The sequence below is a fragment of the Fusarium falciforme genome, chromosome 4 (genome assembly GCF_026873545.1).
Source record: "Fusarium falciforme chromosome 4, complete sequence".
Taxonomy (NCBI): domain Eukaryota; kingdom Fungi; phylum Ascomycota; class Sordariomycetes; order Hypocreales; family Nectriaceae; genus Fusarium; species Fusarium falciforme.
This window is the reverse complement of record NC_070547.1, coordinates 4,346,794-4,371,161: the sequence shown is the minus strand read 5'-3', so window position 1 is coordinate 4,371,161 and position 24,368 is coordinate 4,346,794. Positions and strand designations below refer to the sequence as shown.

General features: G+C 50.2%; 8 protein-coding genes across 8 annotated transcripts; 2 read left to right on the top strand and 6 right to left on the bottom strand.

The window, feature by feature from the left end:
- Nucleotides 1-148: 148 nt before the first annotated feature.
- NCS54_00604300 (Hypothetical protein) lies at nucleotides 149-3,171 on the bottom strand (the record flags this gene model as incomplete). The annotated part of the gene is made up of 3 exons (XM_053151520.1): nucleotides 1,692-3,171; nucleotides 1,535-1,632; nucleotides 149-1,491 (listed from the first exon to the last, which is right to left on the bottom strand). The coding sequence occupies exons 1-3, from the start codon at nucleotides 1,820-1,822 to the stop codon at nucleotides 149-151; spliced, it is 1,572 nt and encodes a 523-aa protein (XP_053007495.1). The 5' UTR covers nucleotides 1,823-3,171.
- A 704-nt stretch (nucleotides 3,172-3,875) lies between these two features.
- On the bottom strand, nucleotides 3,876-4,582 carry NCS54_00604200 (Hypothetical protein; the record flags this gene model as incomplete). The annotated part of the gene is made up of 3 exons (XM_053151519.1): nucleotides 3,876-3,974; nucleotides 4,030-4,346; nucleotides 4,399-4,582. 3 exons carry the CDS (start codon nucleotides 4,580-4,582, stop codon nucleotides 3,876-3,878), a joined length of 600 nt encoding a protein of 199 aa, XP_053007494.1.
- Nucleotides 4,583-5,203: 621 nt separating this feature from the next.
- On the bottom strand, nucleotides 5,204-6,568 carry NCS54_00604100 (Hypothetical protein; the record flags this gene model as incomplete). Its single annotated transcript, XM_053151518.1, has 1 exon — nucleotides 5,204-6,568. One exon carries the CDS (start codon nucleotides 6,566-6,568, stop codon nucleotides 5,204-5,206), a length of 1,365 nt encoding a protein of 454 aa, XP_053007493.1.
- Nucleotides 6,569-7,120: 552 nt separating this feature from the next.
- Nucleotides 7,121-9,722, bottom strand: NCS54_00604000 (MFS domain-containing protein; the record flags this gene model as incomplete). Its single annotated transcript, XM_053151517.1, has 3 exons — nucleotides 7,121-7,682; nucleotides 7,729-9,219; nucleotides 9,664-9,722. 3 exons carry the CDS (start codon nucleotides 9,720-9,722, stop codon nucleotides 7,121-7,123), a joined length of 2,112 nt encoding a protein of 703 aa, XP_053007492.1.
- An 800-nt stretch (nucleotides 9,723-10,522) lies between these two features.
- Nucleotides 10,523-12,581, bottom strand: NCS54_00603900 (MFS domain-containing protein; the record flags this gene model as incomplete). The annotated part of the gene is made up of 8 exons (XM_053151516.1): nucleotides 10,523-10,984; nucleotides 11,037-11,248; nucleotides 11,303-11,477; nucleotides 11,528-11,622; nucleotides 11,674-11,825; nucleotides 11,878-12,038; nucleotides 12,091-12,299; nucleotides 12,353-12,581. 8 exons carry the CDS (start codon nucleotides 12,579-12,581, stop codon nucleotides 10,523-10,525), a joined length of 1,695 nt encoding a protein of 564 aa, XP_053007491.1.
- Nucleotides 12,582-13,649: 1,068 nt separating this feature from the next.
- NCS54_00603800 (IU-nuc-hydro domain-containing protein) lies at nucleotides 13,650-14,606 on the top strand (the record flags this gene model as incomplete). The annotated part of the gene is made up of 1 exon (XM_053151515.1): nucleotides 13,650-14,606. The coding sequence occupies one exon, from the start codon at nucleotides 13,650-13,652 to the stop codon at nucleotides 14,604-14,606; it is 957 nt and encodes a 318-aa protein (XP_053007490.1).
- Nucleotides 14,607-16,783: 2,177 nt separating this feature from the next.
- Nucleotides 16,784-18,272, top strand: NCS54_00603700 (EHN domain-containing protein; the record flags this gene model as incomplete). The annotated part of the gene is made up of 5 exons (XM_053151514.1): nucleotides 16,784-17,079; nucleotides 17,135-17,672; nucleotides 17,731-17,806; nucleotides 17,873-18,127; nucleotides 18,181-18,272. 5 exons carry the CDS (start codon nucleotides 16,784-16,786, stop codon nucleotides 18,270-18,272), a joined length of 1,257 nt encoding a protein of 418 aa, XP_053007489.1.
- A 745-nt stretch (nucleotides 18,273-19,017) lies between these two features.
- Nucleotides 19,018-20,753, bottom strand: NCS54_00603600 (Hypothetical protein; the record flags this gene model as incomplete). Its single annotated transcript, XM_053151513.1, has 5 exons — nucleotides 19,018-19,113; nucleotides 19,162-19,932; nucleotides 19,987-20,105; nucleotides 20,155-20,407; nucleotides 20,457-20,753. 5 exons carry the CDS (start codon nucleotides 20,751-20,753, stop codon nucleotides 19,018-19,020), a joined length of 1,536 nt encoding a protein of 511 aa, XP_053007488.1.
- Nucleotides 20,754-24,368: the final 3,615 nt, after the last annotated feature.

Below are 24,368 nucleotides of genomic sequence, written 5' to 3'. Positions count from 1 at the left end.
ACAAGTAGAAAGGTTTATTGGAATTACTCTTTAACTGTCGTCTTTTTATCTTGTCATTTAGGTGGTGTGATTAAATAAAATCGAAAAGAGATACTATAAAAAGTACTAAGGAACAAATGAAGCGACTCACATGACTCCGCCTATCTCACTATCTTCGTCGCCCCTTCTCTTCTGCCTTTCTCCTCCTATACTCCCGCAGGACCTGTCTTGCTCGCTCAGCCTCTGCAAAGACGTGACCTAATCCATACTTTTCCGGGTCCTGACAGATTGGACAGTTGGCAACAAGGCCATCATCTACCCCCTCTTCAGGCTGATACTCCCTGGCATCAAAGTACCGGTCCCCATCGTCATCATCGTACCAGACGTCGCCGTCGTCATCCATCTCTGCGCGGTAGCCAGCCAACTGCAAGGAGTTGACAAGCAACCTTAAAAACGGGAAACGAGCCAACTGCCTCCGTCCTTCCTCGGTTGAAATTGTCTCGTAGAAGAGGGTCGCGTTCTCGAAAGGTTGCTCTTCATGGGCGAAGCAGTCTTCTTCTCCACTCCATGACTCGGTACCGGCGGATGAGTTGTATTCTGAGCCATCATCTGAGTCGTATGATTTCCCGCAAAGAATACCAGTGGAGGACCAAGATGCCAAGACATCAGGGACCCTGAGCTGCTCTGATCGCTCATATGCTGCTTCCCATAAACGCAATGATTCGCTCTTTGGTTTCAGGGCGCTCCCTTTCCGTGCTGGCTCTCTAATGTGATATGAGTATGCCCTAGCGACCTCTTGTGCCCTGGTAGTGGAAGAGATAAAATACCACCTCTTGTAGTGCCTGTCCCCCACTTTGACAGTGTTAAAAGTCGCGTGTGGGTCCGAGTTGTGCCAAAGGAGATGGCCCAGGACTCCTTCGAATTGGATAAAGTTGACTGTATAACAATCTCGGTTCGCATTGAGTCTTTCGGGTAAGCTCCTCCAGGCAGTTTGCCATGCACTTGATAATTCACGACCGTCGAGTATGGTGGTTGCGTCGCGAGATAGCAACCAATGCACCACCTCACTATTTTCATTTCTGATGCACACATTGAGCGGCGTGGTGCCAGACAGTCTAGGAATTCTGGTGAGATTGACTTGAGCGTCGAATTCAACCAGTAAAGAAGCCATGAAGACGTTAAGCTCATTGTTAAACAACGGCGCATTCAAGGGATTGTTGGGGTCGAGTTTCACCTCTTCCAAGCCAAACAACAGTTCTGCGATGTCCCCTGCTGTCACGGCTCCCCATAGGAAATTGTTGAAATGGTGGTCTGAGTTCCAATCCGAAAACCCGATCGAGCGCAAGAATTTTACCTGGCTGGAAAAAAGGAAATTGTTGAGATATGATACTGGGTTCAGTGCAAAACCGTCTAGCTGTGCTCCGTGGGATATAAATAGGGACAAAACCCGCTGATCAGGGGCAGATTCAAAGGCGGTAAGCACAGCTGGGTCAGATTTACTAAGCTTATAAGCTATCAAAGCATGCCAAAATACGATATGTGGCTCCAAACTCACATAAAATCCCCATGGAAGATGTTTGGGTTGCAGCCTTGCTCGAGTAAAAACTGGAGGAACCTGATACCCGAACTGAGAGGTAGATTTTTGACTGCGTGCTGGCCAAATTATTTATACGTTGTCAAAACAGCTTTCGAGTTATGCAAATGTCACTCACTTCAAGTAAACCGTTTCCATTTTCATCCACGTCGTGAATACTTGCCCCTCCGATCTCCAAGAGGTGTCTAACAATCGGCAGTTCGAGATCAGCGCAAGCTTTGAATATTGGTGCATCATTTGGTCGAACATTGACGACAGAGACCTGTCCAGACACGGACGGCATGCCAAGCCAAGTCTGAGTGAAATACTGGGCCTTAATCTCGAGGCAAACTATTCGTTGACCTAAGATGTTGACCCTTGCTTTGAGACGAGCCCGGGCTTTCCAAAGATTCTTCTTCGAGATGAGACTCAGAGATCCCTCGAGGCGCTCTTGTAGATCATAATCGTCTTGGGACTTGGCTTTGGTTTTGAATGACCAATTCTGCTTGGCAAGGGGCTCTTTCCATCTCCATTCTTCCGTTCTCTCTCTGACTTGTGCCAAATCTTCGTCTGGAATATCAGTCGATGGCCCTGGCGACAAAGAGCTAGCGCGTGCCGATGATTCAAAACATGGTGGTTCTGTCGCCACATCCCTAGGTCTTCGAGGAGATGATGTTTGGGCTGAGCGACATCTTGTCTCCAAACTCGACAGTTCGAGGGCCATCTGTGTTTGGGTTTCCTGTTGCACATTGAAGGTCAATACGACAAGAGCCGCGTATCGATAGGATCGGTATTATCGTGACCCGAACCTCAGCTCTCTCCTGCGAGTCCAGGAGTTTTATCATCATCTGGGTGACCATGAGAGAGGCCGTTTGTTGCTCTTGACACAATCTCTCAACGAGGTTGCATGTTCTAGCCGAGGCCTCTTCTACCTGACGTCCTTGTCAGTTGGGGTACGGAATCGTGATGCTGCCTGAACTGGCTAACCTTTGTTCCTAGCAAGCCAGATTGAGCCTGGAAACACGACTCTAGTTCCTGAACCGCACTGGTGATGTCATCCCGGATGGCTTCCTGTCCAAGTTGAACGGTGGAAATCGAGGCTCGGTTGAAAGATGTAAGACGCCTGGTGCAGAGCCAACTTAGCGATGGGATGGAATAAACATTTTACCAGGTGCCACTCACACACTGAGGATACTCAGCACGGTGTCAAGAGCAGCCTCAGATTCTTTCACATCCTTGAGGACTTTTTGGGCCTTTCTCTTGTCGATGGCAGCCCAACGCAGCCTGTATGATGCTGATGATTGGTCGCCATCTCCGTGTAGCGTTCGGACCTTTTCCAGCGCCACCAAGCTGACCCCAAGGCAGCTGTAGAGCAAACTATTGTGACCGTTTGGAATGAGCTCGCTGGCGTTTGCGTTTGCCAGGTCCTTATCTAGTTCGTTCGCATGATGGAGCAAGAGACCGAGTCGATCAATCTTGGCGCTTAGCTCGGCAAGCTCTTGAGGCGCATGGACGAAGGACTGGACCAGCTGGCGAGCCTGATCCCCGATGTCGACAGCGAGTTTGAGTAGTTGAGCGATGGCGGCCGTGGCGCCCACGATCTCTAGAGGTTCCATCGAGATTTTGCATGGAGTTGAAGGAGAAAAGATGGGAATCACGAATCAGGCTGTGGTGGTTGTTGGGCGAGAGGGAGAAGCTGGATCACGTGGGGGCGCAGCAAGGCGTCTGCATGATGCTGCCAAGATGAGTATGCCTTGTGTCAAGATGTCACTTTACCTGAATCTTTGTTCTTAAGCAGTTTGTTACTGCGTTGAAAACCTGAGCTTGCTCGTCTTCAACAGCCGAAAGTTAATATGTAAGCACATGGCTTCCCGTGCAGAGTCCTTTTTGCTGATTTTGACCATTCATGCTCTCAGCTATAGACTAGTGCCAGTTTATTACGTTTGAGAAGTATTGAGGGATTCTTTTTCTTTCAATATGCTGCCATGAGGGTGAGAAAATCAATGGTTCCTAGCGCTGAGATCAACCCCATAGTTGACTTCAAAGTCCGTCCAGGTTTTCAGGGTTGTAGAGATAGTACTTTGGAAGTTTTCGGTACTAGAAGCATCTGCCCGCCGAACCCCATACTCAAAGTGATTTGAGGGGCAGAATTGCTAGGTTTAGTAGGAGTCCTTACAGTCACCCTAATATGCCAAGCGACAGTGCACCAACGTGAATGGGAGATTTGTCGTGTTGAAAAAAACCTATCTATCCTTCTTGAATAATTCTGCAACCCCCATTCACCAAATCAAACTTCTCAACAAAGGGAGTGGAAAGCCCCCGATTACTGTAGCTGAACGATGAGGTTCTTGTGCTGGCCAAGACTCTTGTACTCGGCCAAGGCAGCCGCAGCCTTGGGGTCCTGGTAAGCCGCCTGAGCCTCCTAAACAAATTGTTAGCATAGCGTCACACAATAGTTAAAAATGAAATTGCCGTACCTCAAGGCTGTCCCATCCAATCAGACCCAGGCCAACGGTAGGTCCATCTCCAACGCTGACACCACCCCAAGTCTCCTTTCCGAGGGCATCGACAAGGGTCATCCAGGCCTTTCGAACCTCGGGGTGTTTGCTCTTGTCGCCAATGACAATGCTGGAGAACTGAGTGAAAGCCTTGTGGGAGGCACCCTCGGGGAACTGGGCAACCTCGAATCGACCGACAGTAGGCTCGCCTCCAACTCGCTCATTGTACCTCTCCTTGCGCTCCTGAACCCATGCAGAGGACTGGAATGCTTCGACGTCCTCCTCGGTCTTGAAGGCTGTGGCATGTCTTAGTAGATGTGTTGTGACAAGTGGGCCTCGTCCACTTACAGATGCACTGAACAAACTTGAACTCAGTGGCAGCCGCACCGTTCTCGGCAACGACGGGGCCGGCAGAAACGCCAGCAACTCCAGGCTGGGACTTGAGCTCCTCCTTCAGCGTAGGCCAAGCCTCGAGGAAGCGGTCCTTGTTCTCCTCGGAGATGGTAGGGACGACGATGGTGAAGTAAGGCATGGTGGCGTGTTTGATGGGGTTGAGAAGTTTAGTAACTGAAGGCGATGCAGTGAGTTAGTGGATGTAGAAGCAAGTGTTTGATGATGGAACAACACCTCAAGTCGAGGCACGAGTCTATATTTATAACAAGACGAACTCCATAAGGAGGCTCCGTTAACTCCTCGTCGGAGTCTTGCCGGAACCCGAACAATAAGCTTGAATCAGCCCTAGCTCTAGACTACGCGTATAACAAACGGCTTCGTACGAGGAAGTTCTCCCAAATGCGTTACGCCTTTGAGCCGCTGGCGGTGAGCCCCATGTCAAACAAGCATGACACGGCCGTGCCAAGACGTGGCTCGCCAAAAATGGGTGGAATTGCGGATTCGGTTTCGGTTTCGCGACGGATAGGACAACAGCCGAAGTCAATTGTGCAAGATTTATGTACACAATTAAATATGGGCTGAAACTGTACCCTGTTGGCACTTGTAAAGGCATAACTTGTCGAAAATAGACCCTGTTTATTAACGAGTGGCTTGGAACTAACATCAGCCCAAAGGATTGCGTTGCATTCATCAAGATGAAGCGCCGCGTAATCATACGTACATACCCTAGTGTAAGCCTCCCAAATATCCCTAATTCAACCTATTCTCGTCCGATTTTGAGTTCGTACATCCACCATCCCGACACTGGCTGAACCGAGTCAAGTCTAGCCTTTAACTCCCCTTGCGGAACCTGCGGCTTTGACGTTGTGTCTGATAGCTCATTGACTGCTGTCGCCTTGTCAGGGGACTCTTTCGATGCTGAACCCCTGGATTCTTTTCCCGAAAGGCGAATGAGTCTCGAAGCAAACTCTCTTAACCGAGCAACCTTGTTCGCCTCCTTCTTGGTCTCTCGTGTGTTTCTAACTCTTGGTCTCGCCATCGCCTTTCCAGGACGTGGAAACGCATCTGCTATTAAATCTCCGCTGCTCCAGACCTTGACGCCTACTGAACCGGCCACCATCCTCGTCTTGTGTTCCATCTCGTTTGCGATGAGTTTGACAGGTACCGATACAAAACCCTTTGGAATTTCGTCAATGTCCACGTGATGGAATTGTACGCTATCGATATTGCAACCCGCGCGATACCGGCCTGTTTCGGGGTCCATTATGTCTTCGACAAGTCCCTTGGGATGTAGACAGCTCCCCTCGGGTGTCCAGAAGCAAAATGCCGATATCCATCCAGATAGACTATCGGGACCAGATCCGTTCTGTTCCCAGTGAACAATCTTGCCCCAAAAGTCGAGGATATCGGGATCCTTGGGACGGTCGAACGAGCGAACAAGACGGTCGAGCACTGGCCGCAGAAGTTTGGTGAATAGTTCCGCTTCTTCACCAAACTCGGTTATCTTGTCAATGCGTTTGCGGATGTTGCGCCAGTCGTTCTTGGTTCCGAGTAGAGTTACCGATGGGAGACCACAGCATATACACATGGTGTAGTTAAAGTAGCTTTGCATAGATCCCATCATGAGAATCGCCGCAGTAACCTTGTCCGTTGCCTCGGTAGTCGTAAAGTCTGGCATGATCCATTTCCTCAGTTTGGGGTCGACAATGTGCTCTTCCATCTTCTTGGTCATGAGGACGGCTAGTTTACCAAAGTCGACAGGTCCTTCAGCGTAGACCTTGACTTCCTTCTTGTCCTCGTGCGCGACAAAGTGAGACCTCAACTTCTCGGCGTTCCTGTTGATGTAGAAGCTCAGCTGCGTGAGGATGGAAAACCAAACATCCTCGGGGCGAATTTTTAGGTGGTGATGATTGCTATATGCCCACCAGGCAGCGTTGACAAAGCCGTTTGCCTCGGGAAAGATTCCATTTTCGGGAATGTCGTCAAAGGAGGATTGAATGATTTCCTTTCTCTTTTCAAACTCGTCTGGGCACGACTTTTGCAGAAGTTCGAGGGATGATGTCGCCACGCTTGCTTTCCTCCATGGGGTAGCTGGGTGATCAGCTGGATAAAGAGTGACTGGCATTTTAGGCACACGAGTATGGTATGGATAGAGAAGATGAATTGTCAGTCCTTTTTTGGCTAGGTGCTCCTATTTGAACGAACTCAAAGGATGTTGGTTGGGTGAAAGAAATGGCATGATTGCAAGAAACGAGGGGTCATTGTTTCGAGTCCTCGTATATATGAGACTCGCTTTGGTGGAAGTGGTTAGTCATTGTGATTCATTGGACCAACACCTGGTTGTAGGATTTGTGGCTGTGTTCTCAGTTCATCCATCAACCAACACCAAGCGCTGAGCTTAACAAAGAGAATGGATCATCAGTCTGCACAATAGACCATAATACTGAGAGTTGTGTTTAATAAAATAACTTCGCTTACATAAACTGCTGACTTGGACGTGTGTAGAAGTATTATCACGTTAACTAATAAATATAATACCTTACTACAGATTATGAGGCCAGGCTCTTGAGCAGCGTCACCATATGGCCTCGTGCTCGGAGGCGGTCCTAGCTAGAGATAAGTCAGGTATATAGACCATGCTCGAAAAACGCCCTTCGAGTTACAACTGCCTCTTGTTTCATAGAAAATCCAAATCTATCGCGCCCCAGCCGTAACCGATCACATCGTCATCCCCTACACCAACCTGCTGAATGCCATCCATTTCATCCCGGTTTATGGCCACCTGGCTCATGACCGGGGGTAGGGCCTGCTGCTGGAGTTGCTGCTGGAGGTACGGTTGATGTGGTTTCTGATGGGAAATGGCCGCCCCTTGACTATCTGCTCGCTTATTGTCATCGGATGGATACTCGACAAACTGGAAGCACGTTGACTTCCCCATCATCTCCTGCATCAGTGATGTCAGTCGTGCAATGCAAGGCTTCATCAAAACCGGTAGACTCTCTTTGCCTCCGTAAACCTCTCCTGCAGCGTTCTCGCCAGTGGTGGTTGCGCCTCCGGCAGCTCCTAAAGGGAACACTGCCTCATCTGAGAAGAAGGCCGCCATCCCGCCCGATATGACACCGGCAAACTGACGCACTACTTGCGCCGCTCGGTGTGCGAGGCTCCACTCCTTTGGGAACGCTTCCAGGACTGATAGCGCGACCGCAACCTCATCCCTGGGCCAGGAAGGGAAATGTCGACTGTGAGGTCCAGTTTGCTGAGCGGCATATTTCCACAAAGTCATACATCAAGACCAGACATATAGGCATAAGCCTGTAGAGCGTGTTGCAGTTGAGGGGTAGCTGTTGCTGCTGGAAGAGCGCCGACGTGGCCTGAAGCTGGCGCTGCGCGAATTGCTGTAGCTCTTGCCGTGACACAGCTCCGGCCGAGCTGTTAAAGTGGTTCGGATAGTATAATAGAAGGAGCAGGTAGTAGTACCGCGCGCTGAGCCAAGTTGTGGTGCTATGAATGGTGGTGTTATCGCCCCCTATCGGTGACATCAGACATCCTTGACTATGCCAATCCTCGATGGTCGCCCGCAAACTGCTCAGCGTTGCTCGCCTATCCAAGGGTGTCAGTTCCGCAATGTCGGCCTCTCTTCTGAAATGAATCTGCTCCAATATTCGGCCTTCCAGCTGGCGTAACTGGATGACGTGTCGGCTTGTCTGCAGTCTCCTGGCGTACGTTATTCTCTCCCCGCTGGCAAATTCTTCGACGGTCAGACCGGGAAATGGCACGTCAGCATTATCCGGAAGAGCCACGGGTAGACCTTGTGACACAGCCATCATGCGATCGAGAGCGAAGATGCTCCAGTAAAGACGGTGGCGTAGCTCTGTTTCAGCTGGCGGATAGGTATTTTCATCTGCTGGTCGACGAGCCAGACCTATCGTAATAGCCTGCCGTGCCGCAATTCCGACAATGGAGTATACCAATGCTCCAGCCGGGTCAAACAGTGAGTAAAGCGCTAACAGCATCAAGATCTGGACCGACTCGATGCTGTCCCGGCAGACGCACTCTTGGATGATCTCGGCGTATGCCACCTTGAACTGTTTTGCCGTGTCTCTAGGGACCCGGCTGGCTCGCTCCAGAGTGGTGCAACCTATGGACATGACCAGATAAAGGAGAGTAGACTGGGAGTCACGAAGCCTTTGAGCAAGGTCACCTAGAGTCTCAAGATTCTCAAGTATCTTGGCCTGGTTCACAAAGGGGTATGCTCCGTTGACGTTCCGAAAGTAGGCGTCGACAAAGCGGCGAGCTGCCGCATCTGCTGGCAGACCGTGACCTGCCGCGAAGCTATCGGCCTCTAGATCGTGTGTGTCTGTTGAGCTCTGATAAGATACTTGGCGGCCAGTTGGGCGAGCACTGTCGGAATCAATAGGTGAAGTCGTAATGCTTCCGTCGATTTGAACACCGAGACTCGGTGGCTCCAAACCGGAGTGCCCTGGCTCGGCGTGGCTCGGAAGTAAGCCAACTTGGACTTGAGCCGGGGAAAGATCAGATGATGACAATGCATCAAGTACGTTCTGACCTCGAGCCTGCTCCTGGAGGGTAGCTTGGTCCGTGGGACTGAGATTCAGCCGACTCCCAAGTAGGGCGGCAAGGTCCGACCCAGTCTCAATGTCCTCAATTCTTGCACCATGATGTGTTTCAAGGAGGTGCCCATTGATGTAATCACTGAACCATTGGACCCGTGCTCTCAACTGTAATGCCTCGGCTTCAGGGGTAGCCGGTGGTGCACTATACGAGCAACTCTGACCTGCGCTGGCACACAGACTGCACGCAGGAAAGGTCCGGCTGCACTTCTTCTTGAATGAACGACACCTGTCACAGGCAGGGATGGAATTGCGCCCTTGAGAGCTCCGGGCAGAACCAAACGGGCGGGGAGCAGAGGATGATAGTTCGCGGGCTGGCGAAGCGGAGCGGACCCGACTGGCTCTGGTCGACGGTGAGTTCCGTCTCCGACGAGACTGATGTGTCATGTCCGAGGCTATGATAGATACTCTGCCCATGTTAGGGATCTGGCGGAATGAAGAGCCACTGGATGCTTACCTCAATCAACCGCGCTCGGGTCGACCTCAATACTGATCCTATCGAGGACGTGCTCTGCCCCCATAACAACCAAGCAGCGAGTACGGATACACTCCGAATAAATTTAATCAGTCCCCCTGAATGTATTTTCACATCATGGGCTTGAGAAAGATCTTGGGTAAATCGGGCGAGATGAGAGACCAGAAAGTCATGGTGACTGGGGAACAACCAATTCTCCCCCACAACCGGAAGAAACATGTTCCGCCGAGGAGAACTACCCCAGATTCCGACAAGACGGATATGACACGCCCTAGCCCCCTTTCCAGGGGCGCGTAACCTTTGGTGGATCGGCCCTCATCGCGTGAGATGGGAGGGCGAGATGACATGAAAACACGACTCAATGTTTCAAACATGTGGTAGAAAGCACGAGAAGCAACCAGCCGCCCGAGCAGACCTCTACTGCATAAGGTAGCGGCAGGGTAAGAGCGCAAGCGGTGGCAAAGGGGCTGGAACTTCGGAGGGGGTTGGGATTGGACATGATGGTACCAAAGACGGGCATGTTTAGGCGACATAACATTAAGTAGTGCTCAGGCCAGGTACCTAGCTAACAGTATGCATCTCGGGACTCCAGGCTTTGATAGTGTAGAGATGATCTAGGATACACGTTGAATATGAAGGCAACCTCACCCGAAGAGCTGAGGACCAAGACGGCCAATCTGCCCATTGTTCAAAGCTATACCGTCGCGCAGGTCTTGTACGTTCTAACGCGCCAAATCTCGCTATAAAAGGTGCTCAATGCAACAATGTTGACTTGCTTGTGTGCTATCGTTCTCTTTACTGTCCACAAGCCTTGCCCACTCATCCGTTCCAGAGTGGCTCAACAATTTATGAATGGAACTCTCTTCCTCCTGCCAATCAGGTACTTGACCACTTCTAGTATCCGACCCAGTCCCCAATCGCCATATGCCATATGATAATGGCCGCTACCAATATTCATGCCGGCGAAACCAGGTTAGGCTTTGTCTTCTGGAGGCATGTGCTCCTTGGGCCCCTTTTCCTCAAGAAACACCTGGACCTGTGTGACATGCTTGCGGAACTTGCGAGGCGCGATCTTGTCTTCAAACATCTCATCTATCTCGGCAGGGGTTCGGCAGGCAATTTCCGGCAGGACAAAGAATCCGACGACGCACGAGATGACACCGGCGGCTCCGAAGCTGGTGAGGTCAGTGACATTCTGTATAAGCATGATGAGAGCAGCGGAAGGGCTAGCATACAAGTATCCCGTTCTAACACTCCAAGCTTTGAGCATGAGTGGAACCGTGTAGTTGAAGGCAATCCCGAGAACGAAAGAGCCCATCAAGGCTATAGAAGCAGTTCGTGCCCGCAGTCGTTGGGTAGGTATTTCGGCGACGTAAGAATAAGAAATGCCGGCGCCACCAATAATTCCGTAATTAGACACGCACCCCCAGAATACCTAAATTGGTGTTTAGTCAAGATTCAATAGCACAGCGAAAGCAACTACTTACCAAGACATTACCGAGTTGTTTGCTCTGGTAGTCGAAGGATCCAAGAATACCGATGGCGAGCATCGAGATGGCTCCGGCCCCAAAGAGGCCGATAGTAAGCCAGCGCCGGCCAAATCTATCCGACATCAAGGTAGTTGTGAGAACGCCCAAAAGCTGACAAACAGCGAGCACGACCGTTACGGTGAAAGGATCGTCATTTCCAGCCAACTGGACTAGTCTAGGTCAGCTACAATATACGGACGGTTTATAGAGCCAGGTCAACTCACAGAAGTATGTGCCATAATTTTTGGTGACACTCTGTCCTGCCAGCTGCTGCATCGCCTTGGGCCAGAAGCAAATGAAGAGTCGCCAAAGGTGAATTCCTCGGAAAATTTCCCGATATTGGCTCTTGTCCTCGGCCGTGGATTCTCGCTTGTGCTCAACCGTAGCGATGATAATGGACTGGAACAAGTCAGCTCGAGTCCAAGGCAGAGTATAGGACCAGATCCCACCAATTCGTTTTTTACATCGTAGCCCGGAACACCTTTGTGTGTCTTGGCAAGCACCTTTTCCGCCTTGTCAAACATGCCCCGCTGGACAAGCCACCCTGACGCTGGTCAGCCTCAAAGTAAGTGATGCTGGCCATGGTCAAACTCACAAGGGCTTTCCGGGAGGCAGAAGAGGTTAATGAGGAGCATACCGCCCAGCATTCCCCACTGGGTGCGGATGGGGACCTGGAAGTTATACGGGTCCGTGAAGGCCAGTTGTCGCAAGGCCAACGGGGCGAATATCTGCGAACAAACATACCAGCTGAGCCCACGTTAGCGGTGGCAACGACAAGGCCTGTACCTAGGCAACTCACAGCATGTACGAAGTAGTCAGGAAACCTCGAATCTGGGTTGGCGCGTTTTCGGAAATGTAAACGGGATAGGTAGCCTGCATCATGCCGAGGCCAGCTCCTCCGATCAGCCTGGCGAAGAGCCAGTAGAGCCAGTTCGTGGCAGCGGACTCCAGGGCCACCGACTAGAAGATATCAGCAAATAAGTAGCTATAAGGCGGGTAGCTTGCAACTCACGACTGCAAGAGAAAGCCAGGTGATGTGCATGGCAAACCTGCGCCCAATCTTGTCAATGACTATCTGAAGGAGGCCTACACCGACAAATTGACCAGTCGATAGCATGCCTCCCCAAACAGCCACATGTGTAGGGTTGAGCTTGGTGCCTCCGTTGGACATTTGTCGAATGAAGCCTTTATTCGAGACAATAGCGTTCGCAAGCGCAAGTTCTTGAATTCAGAGTCAGACTGAGTTTGTAGTCAGTGGGGGGACAACAACATACGGTAACCTTCCAGAGCGGCACTGAACGCAGCCATCATACAGATTAAAGCTATGCGCCAGTATATACGCAAAGCTTTCAGGATGGGCAAGTTATCCAACTCGGATCGCATCTGGACCGCTTCGCCCTCTGCCAGCGCCTTGTCGATGGCCTTTGGAAGCTCGCCATTGTCGGATGCTTCGACATGATCGACAGGGTCCGTCTTCCCGTTGGACTGATGGGTATGTCGCATGGTGAATTGTCTCGTTGAAAAGGGGGGTTGTTGCTGCTCGTACCCCGTGCCTTGGGAAGAAGCATGAAAGGCGTGAGGCGGGCGTGTTGACTAAATATGCCCGACAGCGCTTTAGTTCGGCTGGCTCTGATCGCAATGGACCATGGTATTGGCGATTGAAATGGTCTCTGGGATGGCACTATTCAGTGGTTGGAAGGAATCTTGATGGTAACGGTCACGTTGGATTCAAGCCGGGGACCGGAGCGCATCCGACGAGGTAAAATCGGCCCCACAGCGCCCCGAGACCGGAGCGCGCCCGACTCCGTATGATTGAAACCGGGGGCACCGCCGACAGAGTCAACTCAGTGACGAGACTCCAATGCTTGTCAGCCAGTGTCAATTTTCGTGAGGACTGGCCATAACCACCAGGGTTAGTCTGTCTTCCAGATGCTCCCTGGGTAACCGTAGTTCAACCAGTCAGGAAAGAAAACTCTGCTTTCCTAAGTTGATATGGTCTACTTTTTTCTAGTGCTAAGGTGCAGGTCGGATGCTCCCCGGTTCATTCTACAAAGCAACTACCCTAGACCTAACCTCCACTCCTGAACAATAACAACATAACACTAATAATCATGGCTTTCCAAACTCTCGAAAGGTCAGTCGGCCAGCAAACTTTGGTGACATCTGGGGCGGAAGTGGAGTAGTATCCCCGGTATAGTGAGTCGTGCGAACCGGGGAAGATGTGGGGAGGATGCGGGGAGAATGGAACAAGCACAGGATCGCGATTCAGGGGTCCCAATCCAACATCGGGCACTGCCCGACAAGAACCGGCCTCCACCCGACTCAGCTCATCCCTTCGAAGCGGTCAATTCAATTCTTATGCCATATACTTACCATTTGGCACTACCTTGAACCTACAACAGCCAGGGGAAACGGGAACTCACCAGACTGAGAAAGCTCAACAAGCCCTCTCAAGACACACAAAAGGATTCAAGGACGGTCCAAATCACTCTCAACCCACGCAATCTTGATCCTCACAACCTGCGGCTTGCAACCGCCTCTCCTCAGCTGTTCTTTTCCTCTTCCAACACAATGGCACCGACACGTATCATACTCGACACCGACCTGTCCATGGGCGCCGGCGCCGATGTCGACGATGGATTCGCCCTCGCCCTGGCGCATGCCGACCCAGACATTCAGCTCGAGCTGATCACCACTGTCAACGGAAATACGGACGTTGAGAGCGCTACTATCTTGACTGGTGTCCTCCTCAACCGACTCGGCATCCAAAACACGCCCCTCGTCCGTGGTTCCGCTACCCCCATGATCCATCCCGATCAGCAACGGACTCCTGCCCCTCACGTTCTGGCGCAGAAACAGACTGCGCGTGCTCCTACCCCAGGCTACGCCCCCGTGGCCATCATCGAGCACATTCTGGCCAACCCAGGTGAAATCACCCTTGTCGCCATCGGGCCTCTTACCAATGTGGCCCTTGCCCTGCTTCTCGAACCTCGGATCAAGTCAGCTATCAAGGAGCTTGTCATCATGGGTGGCGTCTTCCTCGGGACCATGTACTCCCGCAACAAACCAGGAGAATTCAACGTCTTCTCGGATCCCGAAGCCGCCCGAACCGTGTTGCGCTCCGGCATTCCTCAGCGATGGATCGGCCTCGACTGCACCCTACGAGTTCGACTGAACATGGCAGACGCTCAAGAACTCAAAAAGTCGTCGTCAAGTTTCGCCGCCTTCGCTGGAGATGCCACCATCACTTACATAGACTATCAAGCTGTCAGGTTTCCGGGGAGGCCCAAGACGGACTCGATCCCCATGCACGACCCCCTGGCCGTGGCCGTCGTGTCACACCCTGAACTGTGCGAGTACAGGGACATGGCTGTGTCAGTTATTACAGGTGATGGTGAAGCGCGTGGCATCATGGTCGCCGACCGACTTGAGACCCCTTCACCTCCAGTCCCGAATTGTCGAGTTGCGGTCGATGTCAACAGCGAGGCATTCCGATTACATTTCTTGACATTAATTCAAAAGTTGTAAATGCCTTTTCTTTCATGTTGAAACTCCTCCATAGACATAGATAATGATAGATTGGATTTTCTATTGCGCACGCCGTGTGAACTCGGGGCATATCTCTCTTTGAGGATCGCTAGTGTTAAGCTCCGAGCCGGCAGGGGGCTTTCATCGTCTCCATCCTTGTGTAGCTTCCATGAAGCGGATATCCAGGAGCAGCTACCTAGTTGCCATATGCAAGGGCAGAACCGGCAACTGGCCAGTGAGCCATGCTATGAACTCTGGTTGCATGGCCTGATTGATGGACCGAATTCCGATGTTTGCCTACTCTCTAATTTATATGTCACCCTATCTCCTATAATTCCTCTTGTCATGATCTAGACAGTATCATAAATCATCTTTTGTCAGGAGCATTCTCATTGATACGGTATGGCACATATTAGTTAGGTGGCTATCACTCGCGTCGAGGGCGTCAGGTCCAAGGACTACGAGATTCGCATCTCCATTGAAGACTCTTACCGACCTGACATTGACAACCTGCTTTCGATCTATCGAGCTGTTGATACGCCTGGGGTTTCCAGGGTTGATATGGCGGACACCACTGGTTCCTGTGAGGTGGAATGATTATATCACCTGTAGATGAGAACCACGTTTCAAGATAATAGTTTCTTCAATGTGGCAGGCCGCATCGCCGAGAAAGAAAAATCAGAGAAATAATCGTTTGCAACAAGGCCTGATTTGTAACTATGATAGCTATTTGCGCCATTATCTTGCTCTTGCCTGGGGAGATTCTACGGACCTTGGTCCTGGTACTGAATGCCCTGGGACCGCTGTCGAGAATACCACTGGATAGCCGGTTGGAGAAGATACCACAGGAGGTATCCATGCTTGATGGTCTAGAGCTATCTCGTCTCCTAAAGGTTGTGAGTATTAAGCTACATTGCCCATCAAAACCTGCAGAAAAACAAGAAAGGCGTTTTCTTCTGGCTGTGGTTGGGTGTGCTTTATTCCTCTGATAAACTAGGAGTATCGTTAAGGATAATACTAATTGCCAAGTAATAGTATTAATCTGCTTCAATAAGAATATATGCCCATTAGGTTATCATTATGCTCATGTAGTGCTTCGCCCGAAATCTCAAGACACAACTGGTAAGGTCGAAAGCAAGGCATATCACGTCAGCTCTTGTAGGCTTTCTTGCAAGTCACAGGCCCAGTCGACATTGGTTGTCAACTGCATGGTAGGCTGACTCTTGTCCTTGGGAAGATTTGCTCCGCCAATGTGCAGAGCGCTGCAACGCCTCATGGTAACCAAAGACTCGATTTGCTGTCTCAGGCATACCGACATGGGGCTCGGCCGCCTCTTTCTTCGCTGATAGGACAGAGCTACGTGGTGGCAGTTCAGCTTTGAATATAGTGCTGTACAGTGAGGAAGCCAACCCGACCTGCGGAACGCATATGTGGAGGCTCTCCGGGAGGAATGTCGGGGAGAGACGTAAGGGCATGGGATTTGAGGTCTGAGTGAACATCGACGATCGTTAGGTTTGAAGGAGTCTTAAGATGCACGAGGTGCAAGGCCGCCGATGGTGTCAGTACCCATCACAGTGGGTGATAGGTATTGTGGGTAAGATTTTCCTTGGAATGGTGGCGTCGAGTAGAAGAATGTCTACTTGGTCCTTGACTGTGGTTACCTAGTGATATCTTCTTGCTTGATAAGCAACGAGGCTGTAGCGCTTACTTGCTTGTCTTGCGCACCTGCAAGCTAATGCTTACTCTATATAACCCGCAATTATTTATAAGGCGCGCCGTTCTGCCATTTTGAGCGCTATATGTGAATATCTGTGCCTCTCTCGACCTTGGCTCCTATCATAGCAGACTACTGAGACAATCTTCACATCAATCACTAATAGGAGTACAATTTTACCTAAGCAGGGAGTAATCACTCAAGTTCTTGATAAGCCTTAGGAAGAAACTATACCATCCCTTCAATTTGTACGAGGTGCTCACTAATCGTCACCCAGCATCTGCCAGCGACAAGTGTCTATAGCAAAAGCTAAACACATATAAGAAGCGTCCTGGAAAGGCCCTGTACAGCTTTCCAGAGTAGGCTTCCACAACAGCCGCCTCCAATCCAAATTTCAGCAACTGAGCTCTTCTGTCAACTCACGAGGGCTCAAAGGGGGTTGGTTCAAAAACTTTGAGTCAAAATGAGGGCCATTCATCTTCTGTCTTGGCTTGCTTCAGCCGTTCAGCTACTTGCACAACCCCATAACAAAAAGGGTGGCTTCCATGTGCGTCCTTTCAATATTGACCTTGGCGATCGCGTACCCCGTATGCTCGATCTAGTGAAGAATACGCGCCTACCAGCACACGAAGACCCAGCAGCTAAAGACAGCTATAACATAACCCTATCTACGGGCATTTCATTGTCGACCCTCAAACAATTACAGACTCAGTGGAGCACGAGTTTTGATTGGGAGAAGGAGCAAGCTACCATGAATCGGTAGGTCCTTTCGGTTTGGCTACAACCAGTGGCAAGGTGTTGACCTTAGGACCAGGTTGAACCACTTCACCGTCGAGATCGAGGGCCAAACTGTCCACTTCATTCACACGAAAACAAACGATCCCGACTCCGTCCCCATTTTGCTACTACACGGATGGCCAGGGTCCTTCTTGGAAATGGTGCCACTGATCGACGAACTGAACAAGAGGCGGAAGAAAACAGGAGGCAAACAGAGGTTCAACATCGTTATTCCATCACTTCCGGGCTTTGGGTTCTCCTCAGCCCCCCCTGCGGACTGGACTGTTGACGATAGCGCCCGTATTCTGAACACTCTTATGGATAAAGTTCTGGGATACCCTCACTATGCGGTCCATGCCACGGATTATGGAGCCAGCGTTGCGTACTCGGCATACGACCAATTCAACCAGACCGTGCGAGCGGCTCATCTGGTGTTTCTTCCATTCCGGGGTCTGACGAGTGAAGAAATAAAAGATCAAGGCATCGCCTTGTCTGCAGGTGAAGAGTTCGCCCAACAGAGACTTCTCGACTGGCAGTCTGCTGGAAATGCGTACTCTCTTCAGCATGCTACAAAGGTTCGACTCCTACAATGTCATTCAGTTTACAGCGTACTAATACTAAACCCACATATAGCCAAACACCATTGGTCTTTCTCTCTATGATAACCCCATTGGGCAGCTTTCCTGGATAGCGGAGAAATTCATTTCCTGTCAGTTACTCCCATACTGATACGGCACTTTATGATAAGCTCTCAAGAGGCTAATCAAAGTACCAGGGTCGGATCCACGGCAAGGGACGGGGTCTTCTCTTGTCACACACCATGAAATTCTTCGACAAGTATCACTTTACTATCTCACTCAGACCTTCGTCTCATCGGTGTACATGTATAACCAAAACCCGAACGGCTTCTATCCTGTCTATACGAAAGCCAGAACGGACGCTCCTCTGCTATTCACGAACTTTAAGTACAATGTTGGCTTCTGGCCTGAGGAGGTAGTTAAACAGGTTGGCAATTTGGTGTCATACACTTGTGAGTCGATGAATTGGTGTTTCGTCATCGAAAATACTGACCAATATGCGCAGTCCAAGACTTTGGTGGCCATTTTCCGGCTCTAGACAGCCCCTCAGTTCTGGCTGCTGATATTCGAAAAATCCATAAATATTGGAAGGATTAATGTACCATAGGAATGCTTCCTTCTCTTAGGTGGAGTAGTTGCATGAACTTGATCGTCATTCCAATGCCAAAAAGCATGCTGCTGAGTCCGACCTTAGGAGTTGCCATGTGTATCGTCGCTCTAACATTGATCCTCGCCCGTCGCTGAACTTTTTTTTTTTTTTTTTTTTTTTTTTCAGTGTCTTGGTAATGAAGGAGAATGGGAACAAGTCTTAGAACTTCCCGCAATAAACATGTGGAATTGCCTTCGTCTTGTTCCAGCACGAAACATTTCTCGTCCAATCTCGACTTGCGTAGTATATATCAACTTTGAACACAATGATACTTTGCACTAACTAGTTGGGAAAGTCAGTCAACACTCAGCCGTAAAATCAAGCCATGATCATCTCTCAACTCCATACCTCAATTGCCTCATCGTCCATCCCGCGTCTTACCCCAGTCTTTCCCCAGCCATACCCTAGGTCTACAGCTGATTACCATCGCCAGCTGCGTCGGCACCGGTCTCTTTGTCGCCAGCGGCAAGGTCCTGGCCAACGGCGGGCCCGCATCCTTGCTCATCGCCTTTGGACTCATAGGCGTCATGATGTATTGCACCGTGCATGCGCTGGGAGACTTGGGCGCCTTGTACCCGGTCGCCGGGTCCCCCCGCTCGTCATTCTTGATGATGTAGAAGAGATTATGCATGAACAGAAAGGACGTGAACTCAAGTCCATTCCTCCATCCTCTCAACAACCAGACCTAATCGTCTACCCCCGACGTGAGATGACCGTAGGTATATCCAACTGATATACGAACCACGAGCTATAGTGCTTCCACTCATGTGTCGGATCAACGAGGTTTATCTATCCTGAGTTAGTAAGAGTCAACAAATAAGGGAGTAGTTCTCTCACGTCGTAGAGGCTGTACAGCGTCGCAATAGCTTTGTAAATCTCCAACTTGGCCAAGTTCTTCCCCAAGCAGACGCGTGTTCCTCCTCCAAAAACAAAGTCCAAGACTTCGTGCATTCGGCGGAACCGCTGGTTAAACGCGTCCTCTCCCTCGCCGTCATGCTTGAGCCACCTCTCAGGGACAAAGGAGTCAACATCAGCCCCAAAGACACCAGAATCTCGACATGTAACCGCAGGATTCAGGCCAACCTTTGTCCCTGCTGGGAGAAAGCGGCCATCTGGAAGGACGTGGCCGCCCTCAGGGACAACACGCTCCGGAGCTAGGCCAATGCCAGGGCAAACTCGCATAGCTTCTCGAATAACAGCATCCAGATAAGTCAGCTCTTTCAAGTCTTTCCACCGAGCCGGAGTTTCCAGGCTTGCTTGATCAAGCTCAAAACAGAGCTTCTGCTTCGTCTCTGGATTCTTGGCCAAAAAGTACACCACAGCACGCATGGCCGAAGCCGTTGTGTCGCCTCCAGCGATTACCGTAGGCAGAAGCCAATTCACAAGCTGAGCGTCGTTGACCATCCCCGGATACTGCTCCTCCAGACCAAGATACTTGTCAAGAAGATGAGGAACGTTCTGGGATTTCAACCCCTTTTCGGCAATCTCTTGCTTGTATTCGGAGATGGCCCTCACCGCGTACATGGTGCCTGTGAGCTGCGGCTTGGGCCCGATTCGCTTGATAGGGTTCTTGTCAAGGAGATAGTCGAGCCAGGGGATTTGACAGACCTGTTCTTTTTTAGCAATTTCATCCCTGGGTTGCTTTGGGTGAACTTGACGTACAGGGGCAAAGTAACGCATCGAGCTGACAGAATCCTCGATCAAACCATCAACATCTTGCTCCTTCTCGATGAAACCATAGTGTCTCCCGAAGGTGACGTTTGCCATAGAGTCCCAAGCCACTGTACAGTTAGCAAGTTTGCCACAGTGGAACAAGGGAGGTTGACAAACACCAGCCCAGCCAATCGTCCATCATGCACATTTTGCCCTTTGACGGCCCATCGACGAACTTTTCGTTGAGCTTGGACGTGAGCATGTTCATTGTAACGTCCAACAAGGGCTCGATATCTATAAGTCGGCTCATGGAAAAGAACTTGGAGATAGGTTTAATTTGCTGTGCATGCCATGCAAGGTCCCGCGTGTTGAAGATGTTGGCCAGTCGTTTGCCATTAATCAAGACGTCGTTAATCATGTACATGTCGCTCTATGTCACCTTTGTTACTCTCTTTCTCCAGTAAAAAGCAGGTACATACCTCGACCCAGGCTTTCTTTGTCGAATAGACCGTCTTGATCATCTCTGGGTCGTTAAGAATGATAGAATTGGGGCCAACCCGAACAGCAGAGCCGTACTTCTTGTGCCATCTACGGTTGACGCTATCGATTCTTCCAGGAAGTACAGCGGCAGCACGCCAAAGGTCAGTAAACTTGGCAACAAATGGTCCTGGGAAAGCCCTCAGGGGTGAAAGAAAGAGTTGCCATAGTACCGCCAAGCATAGGATAACTGCCCCTGTGCCTAACATGTGCGTGTACTCGACCTGAATGAGAGCCATTGCCTCGCGTACCTACTCAAGTTTGAACCGGACTGGTCAGTAATGAGGGATAACAGACACCACAATTTATACTCATCCAAGTGCCCCATGCCAAGACGAGTCAATCCCGCAGTGTCCATCTCGTCCTGCCTTGGCCTCCGTACGATCCTCGCACGCACGGTTGATCAGATCGCCATCGGGTCATCACCACAGCTTTCAGCCTAGGAAGATCCATAACATGCAGTCTATACCATACCCGGGCCAATAGCCGACGATGCATCATGTATGTTTGAAACTAGGGCTTGACTAATTCCACGGCTGCGATTGAACACTCAATCGGGGAGCGGGAAACGCGTCATTCCCGCTGCGGGCCGCTGCAAGTCCAAGACCGGCAGCAGGCTGTCGGGTACATTAAAAAGACTGGCCCTGATTTGGTCAAAATGGCGGCACTTGCAACTCTCCAAGTCTAGTCCCTGATGTTATTGCCGTATGTAAGAGCAAGGGGTTCAAAGGAGGAATGCATGGCGAGGCAGAGCACTCCGAATAATTGTCGCCAATTTGCACTTTATGCAGCCCATTAATCGCCTGCCCGTAGGAGAAGAAGCTTATAAAGAGCTTGAAATCATCTTGCAGAAGCTGAATCTGCAGTCCAGCCGTCAACACGTGGCTGTTGCGGATGAATGGGAAATACGAGGCCACTGATAGACTAGGTACTTGGCATTTAGGCAAAAGAAAAGTGGGTACGAATGAGGCTCCAGGGATTTGTGCTACGATAAGGACGAGGCTCTGATTGATGGGTTGTGAATGAGGCAGCACCTAGGTCTCTCACATGAGTTGACAACACCTGAGTCAGCCACTAAATCATTATCTCTCCCTCCCATGAGGCGTCGTCACTCGAATGAGTTATGACTCCTTCAGCCTCTTGTGATAGTTATATCTAAAATCACTGTCCTTGCCCTCTCACAGGTTACGACGTATGCACCACGCGTCATACAGTTGGTCAAATGACTTGATCAACTATAACTACAGGCGCTTTGCTGCACAAGAGGTAAGTGTTCACTGTCACAGAGCTACTTCACGTGATATAACATAGAGTCGTTCCATTTATCGAGCCTCTTTGACCTACCTAAGTTGAATAGGCTTGGACGTTGAGACTAACTGGTCAGCATCAATAAGGTCTTGGCGAACAACATCCATCCCCTAAACGGGGGCTTAAAAGTATGGAAGTCGATGATAACTAATTTAACCGCCATTGTATCTAATTGGAAAGCCTTGCAGAGTCTTCATAGTTGTTAGAATCCTCACGCTTCAGCGGCTCGGGATGGACCTTGCTTAGGTGCCCCTGAACAATGCCCAGATTTCGGAAGGCACAATGGGCACAAAGAAAATTCCTCAGAGTAGTAGTTGCGCTTGTATAAATGGAAAGGGTCACTTTCACGAACCACATGTGAGTAATGAGTTCGTAATCAAGTGAGCTCTTGTGTTCCTCTCATGCTTTCACACGACCATTGTTCGTCAGTTGATATCTCGCTGCTTCATCCTTTAAAGCAGTGATACGAAAAGCACTACGACATGCGCAGTATCAAAACCAATATTCAGGAAACTATAAGACGGCGGAGATCCAACTCCTTCTGCTACCAGGTCTCTCAGGTATTCCATCTAACCAGGATCTCTCATCCAACTTCACCTGCCTTCACCAAGACGCATCACCACGGATACTCTACCGTCCAGAACTAATCGTCCCAGATCAAACATTCTCATCATGAGCGACCTCCCAGAACCGTGGGAGATCCTGATCCCCATCCGCGAGGTCCCCAACCTGCGATTTCTATGCAACACTTTACGACGCCATTTGAGACCCCGTCGGTTCACTATCCGCGTCGAAAGGAACTACTACTCAATCAGAGGACACTTTCAGAACCCCAGTCAGATCGCTTGGGCGTTGATGCAGGCTGGCGCCTGGCGGCCCCGTCCGCAACCCGGTCCTCCTCCCCGGGACCCCCTAACTCCTCCGCCTTAAGACGTTGACTGTTCATCGGGGCACACTGCTTGACCTATTTTGCGATGGCATTTCCCAATCAATCGGGTTCGACTCATGATGCATCCCCGGATTAACACTGCTCTTTGAACACTTGTGCTTGACTGGAACGCCAGAGGAGGAAAGAAACAAGGCTCCTCAGAAGGAGAGTTGAATATAGCATCATACCGAACGGCTTCAACCTGTCTTAGACATGAGGCTGAACCCTCTTTAAATGAGCAGAGGAGGCGACAAAAGGTGGTATTTTGTAGTAAGCATGATGCGATTATGAAGGAGTGTCCTCCGGGCAAGCGTTTGGGCTTAATGAAGTCGTCTAGCGAAGCAGAGGGGAAAATTGCATGGCTCGAAATCCTCAGCATATAGGGAAGAAGCCTCGATCGATATTTTTTGCTTTATTCCTACTTTTCCGCACTTGAGTGACAGAGTTGTCGCCTTGCTGCTCACCACCCTTTCGTCTCACAAATGCTGCAAGCTGAATTAACTGCGATGTCGGTAACTGACACTCATCGCGCAGACCACAACAGGCACCTTAAATTCATCACCAAGAGCGACTCAAGTCTAAATGAGGACTAAGAATGCGAATAGTCCCTCCAAGGCATTTGATTCAACTGGCCTGATGGTAGTATCATGGTTACCCAGTTTCACTCAACTCAAAGCAGAGCTTATCCAGACCCAAGACAACTCATTCACCTCAGAAACGAGGTGTTTTCTTACGATATGAATGATGCCTTACGAATCAAGTAAAAACCGGTATAATTGTAAGCTCACAGTATTTGGCCTAAACAGCAAACCTAACGCGCGGCATGAACACTTGCATTGCGGTGAGAGAGGGTGTCCGATTCAAGTTTAGAGGACAAGCATACACATACATGACTAGATAGCCTATTGATACTATTACTTGTAAGATAGTGCAACTTCTCGATCAGATTCTACTGCAGATGAACAGGTATAGTGAGTATTGTGATCGGCTCACATGGCCCCAGGCTCCGAGACCATATACCCTACAACCGCTCACATCCCATTTTCGCCACTGAGGAAGTTTGAGCTTGTAAAGTTGCGACTCTTCATTGCGAAGAGATTCTAAATGAACTAGCCTATCAAGTATCTTCTCAAATCCAATGTGTAGTTCAATCAAGTAGACCGCCAACGGCCCTCTGCGACGACGACTTCACCCTCCAAATACGGCGGGAAGACAGCACAACCAGAACCCTACACACTCACTGGGCAAGAATGTTAGAAACACAAAGAAGTCATACGACGCCAGCCTCTCGTCCCTAGCTCTCTAATCCAGCTGGATGGCGGGGCTTTCTGATCCCGCCGACCGAGGTATCAACAACAAACCGACAACAGCACCAATCCAGAGAGATGTGAGACATCGGATGCCAAGGTCTGTCACCACATGTCCTGCCGCACAAATTCACGTTCCAGCACACTCCAGGCTCAAACTCACAAAACACTTGTGTTGGTCGTCAAAGAGATTAATATCTTCATATTGGGGGTCATATCTTTCGTCGTCGAATCTATCCTCGATCCAATTTTGCAAAGATGCCAAAGGGGTATGATGAACGGAATGCTCGCAACCAAACAAAAATGACAGA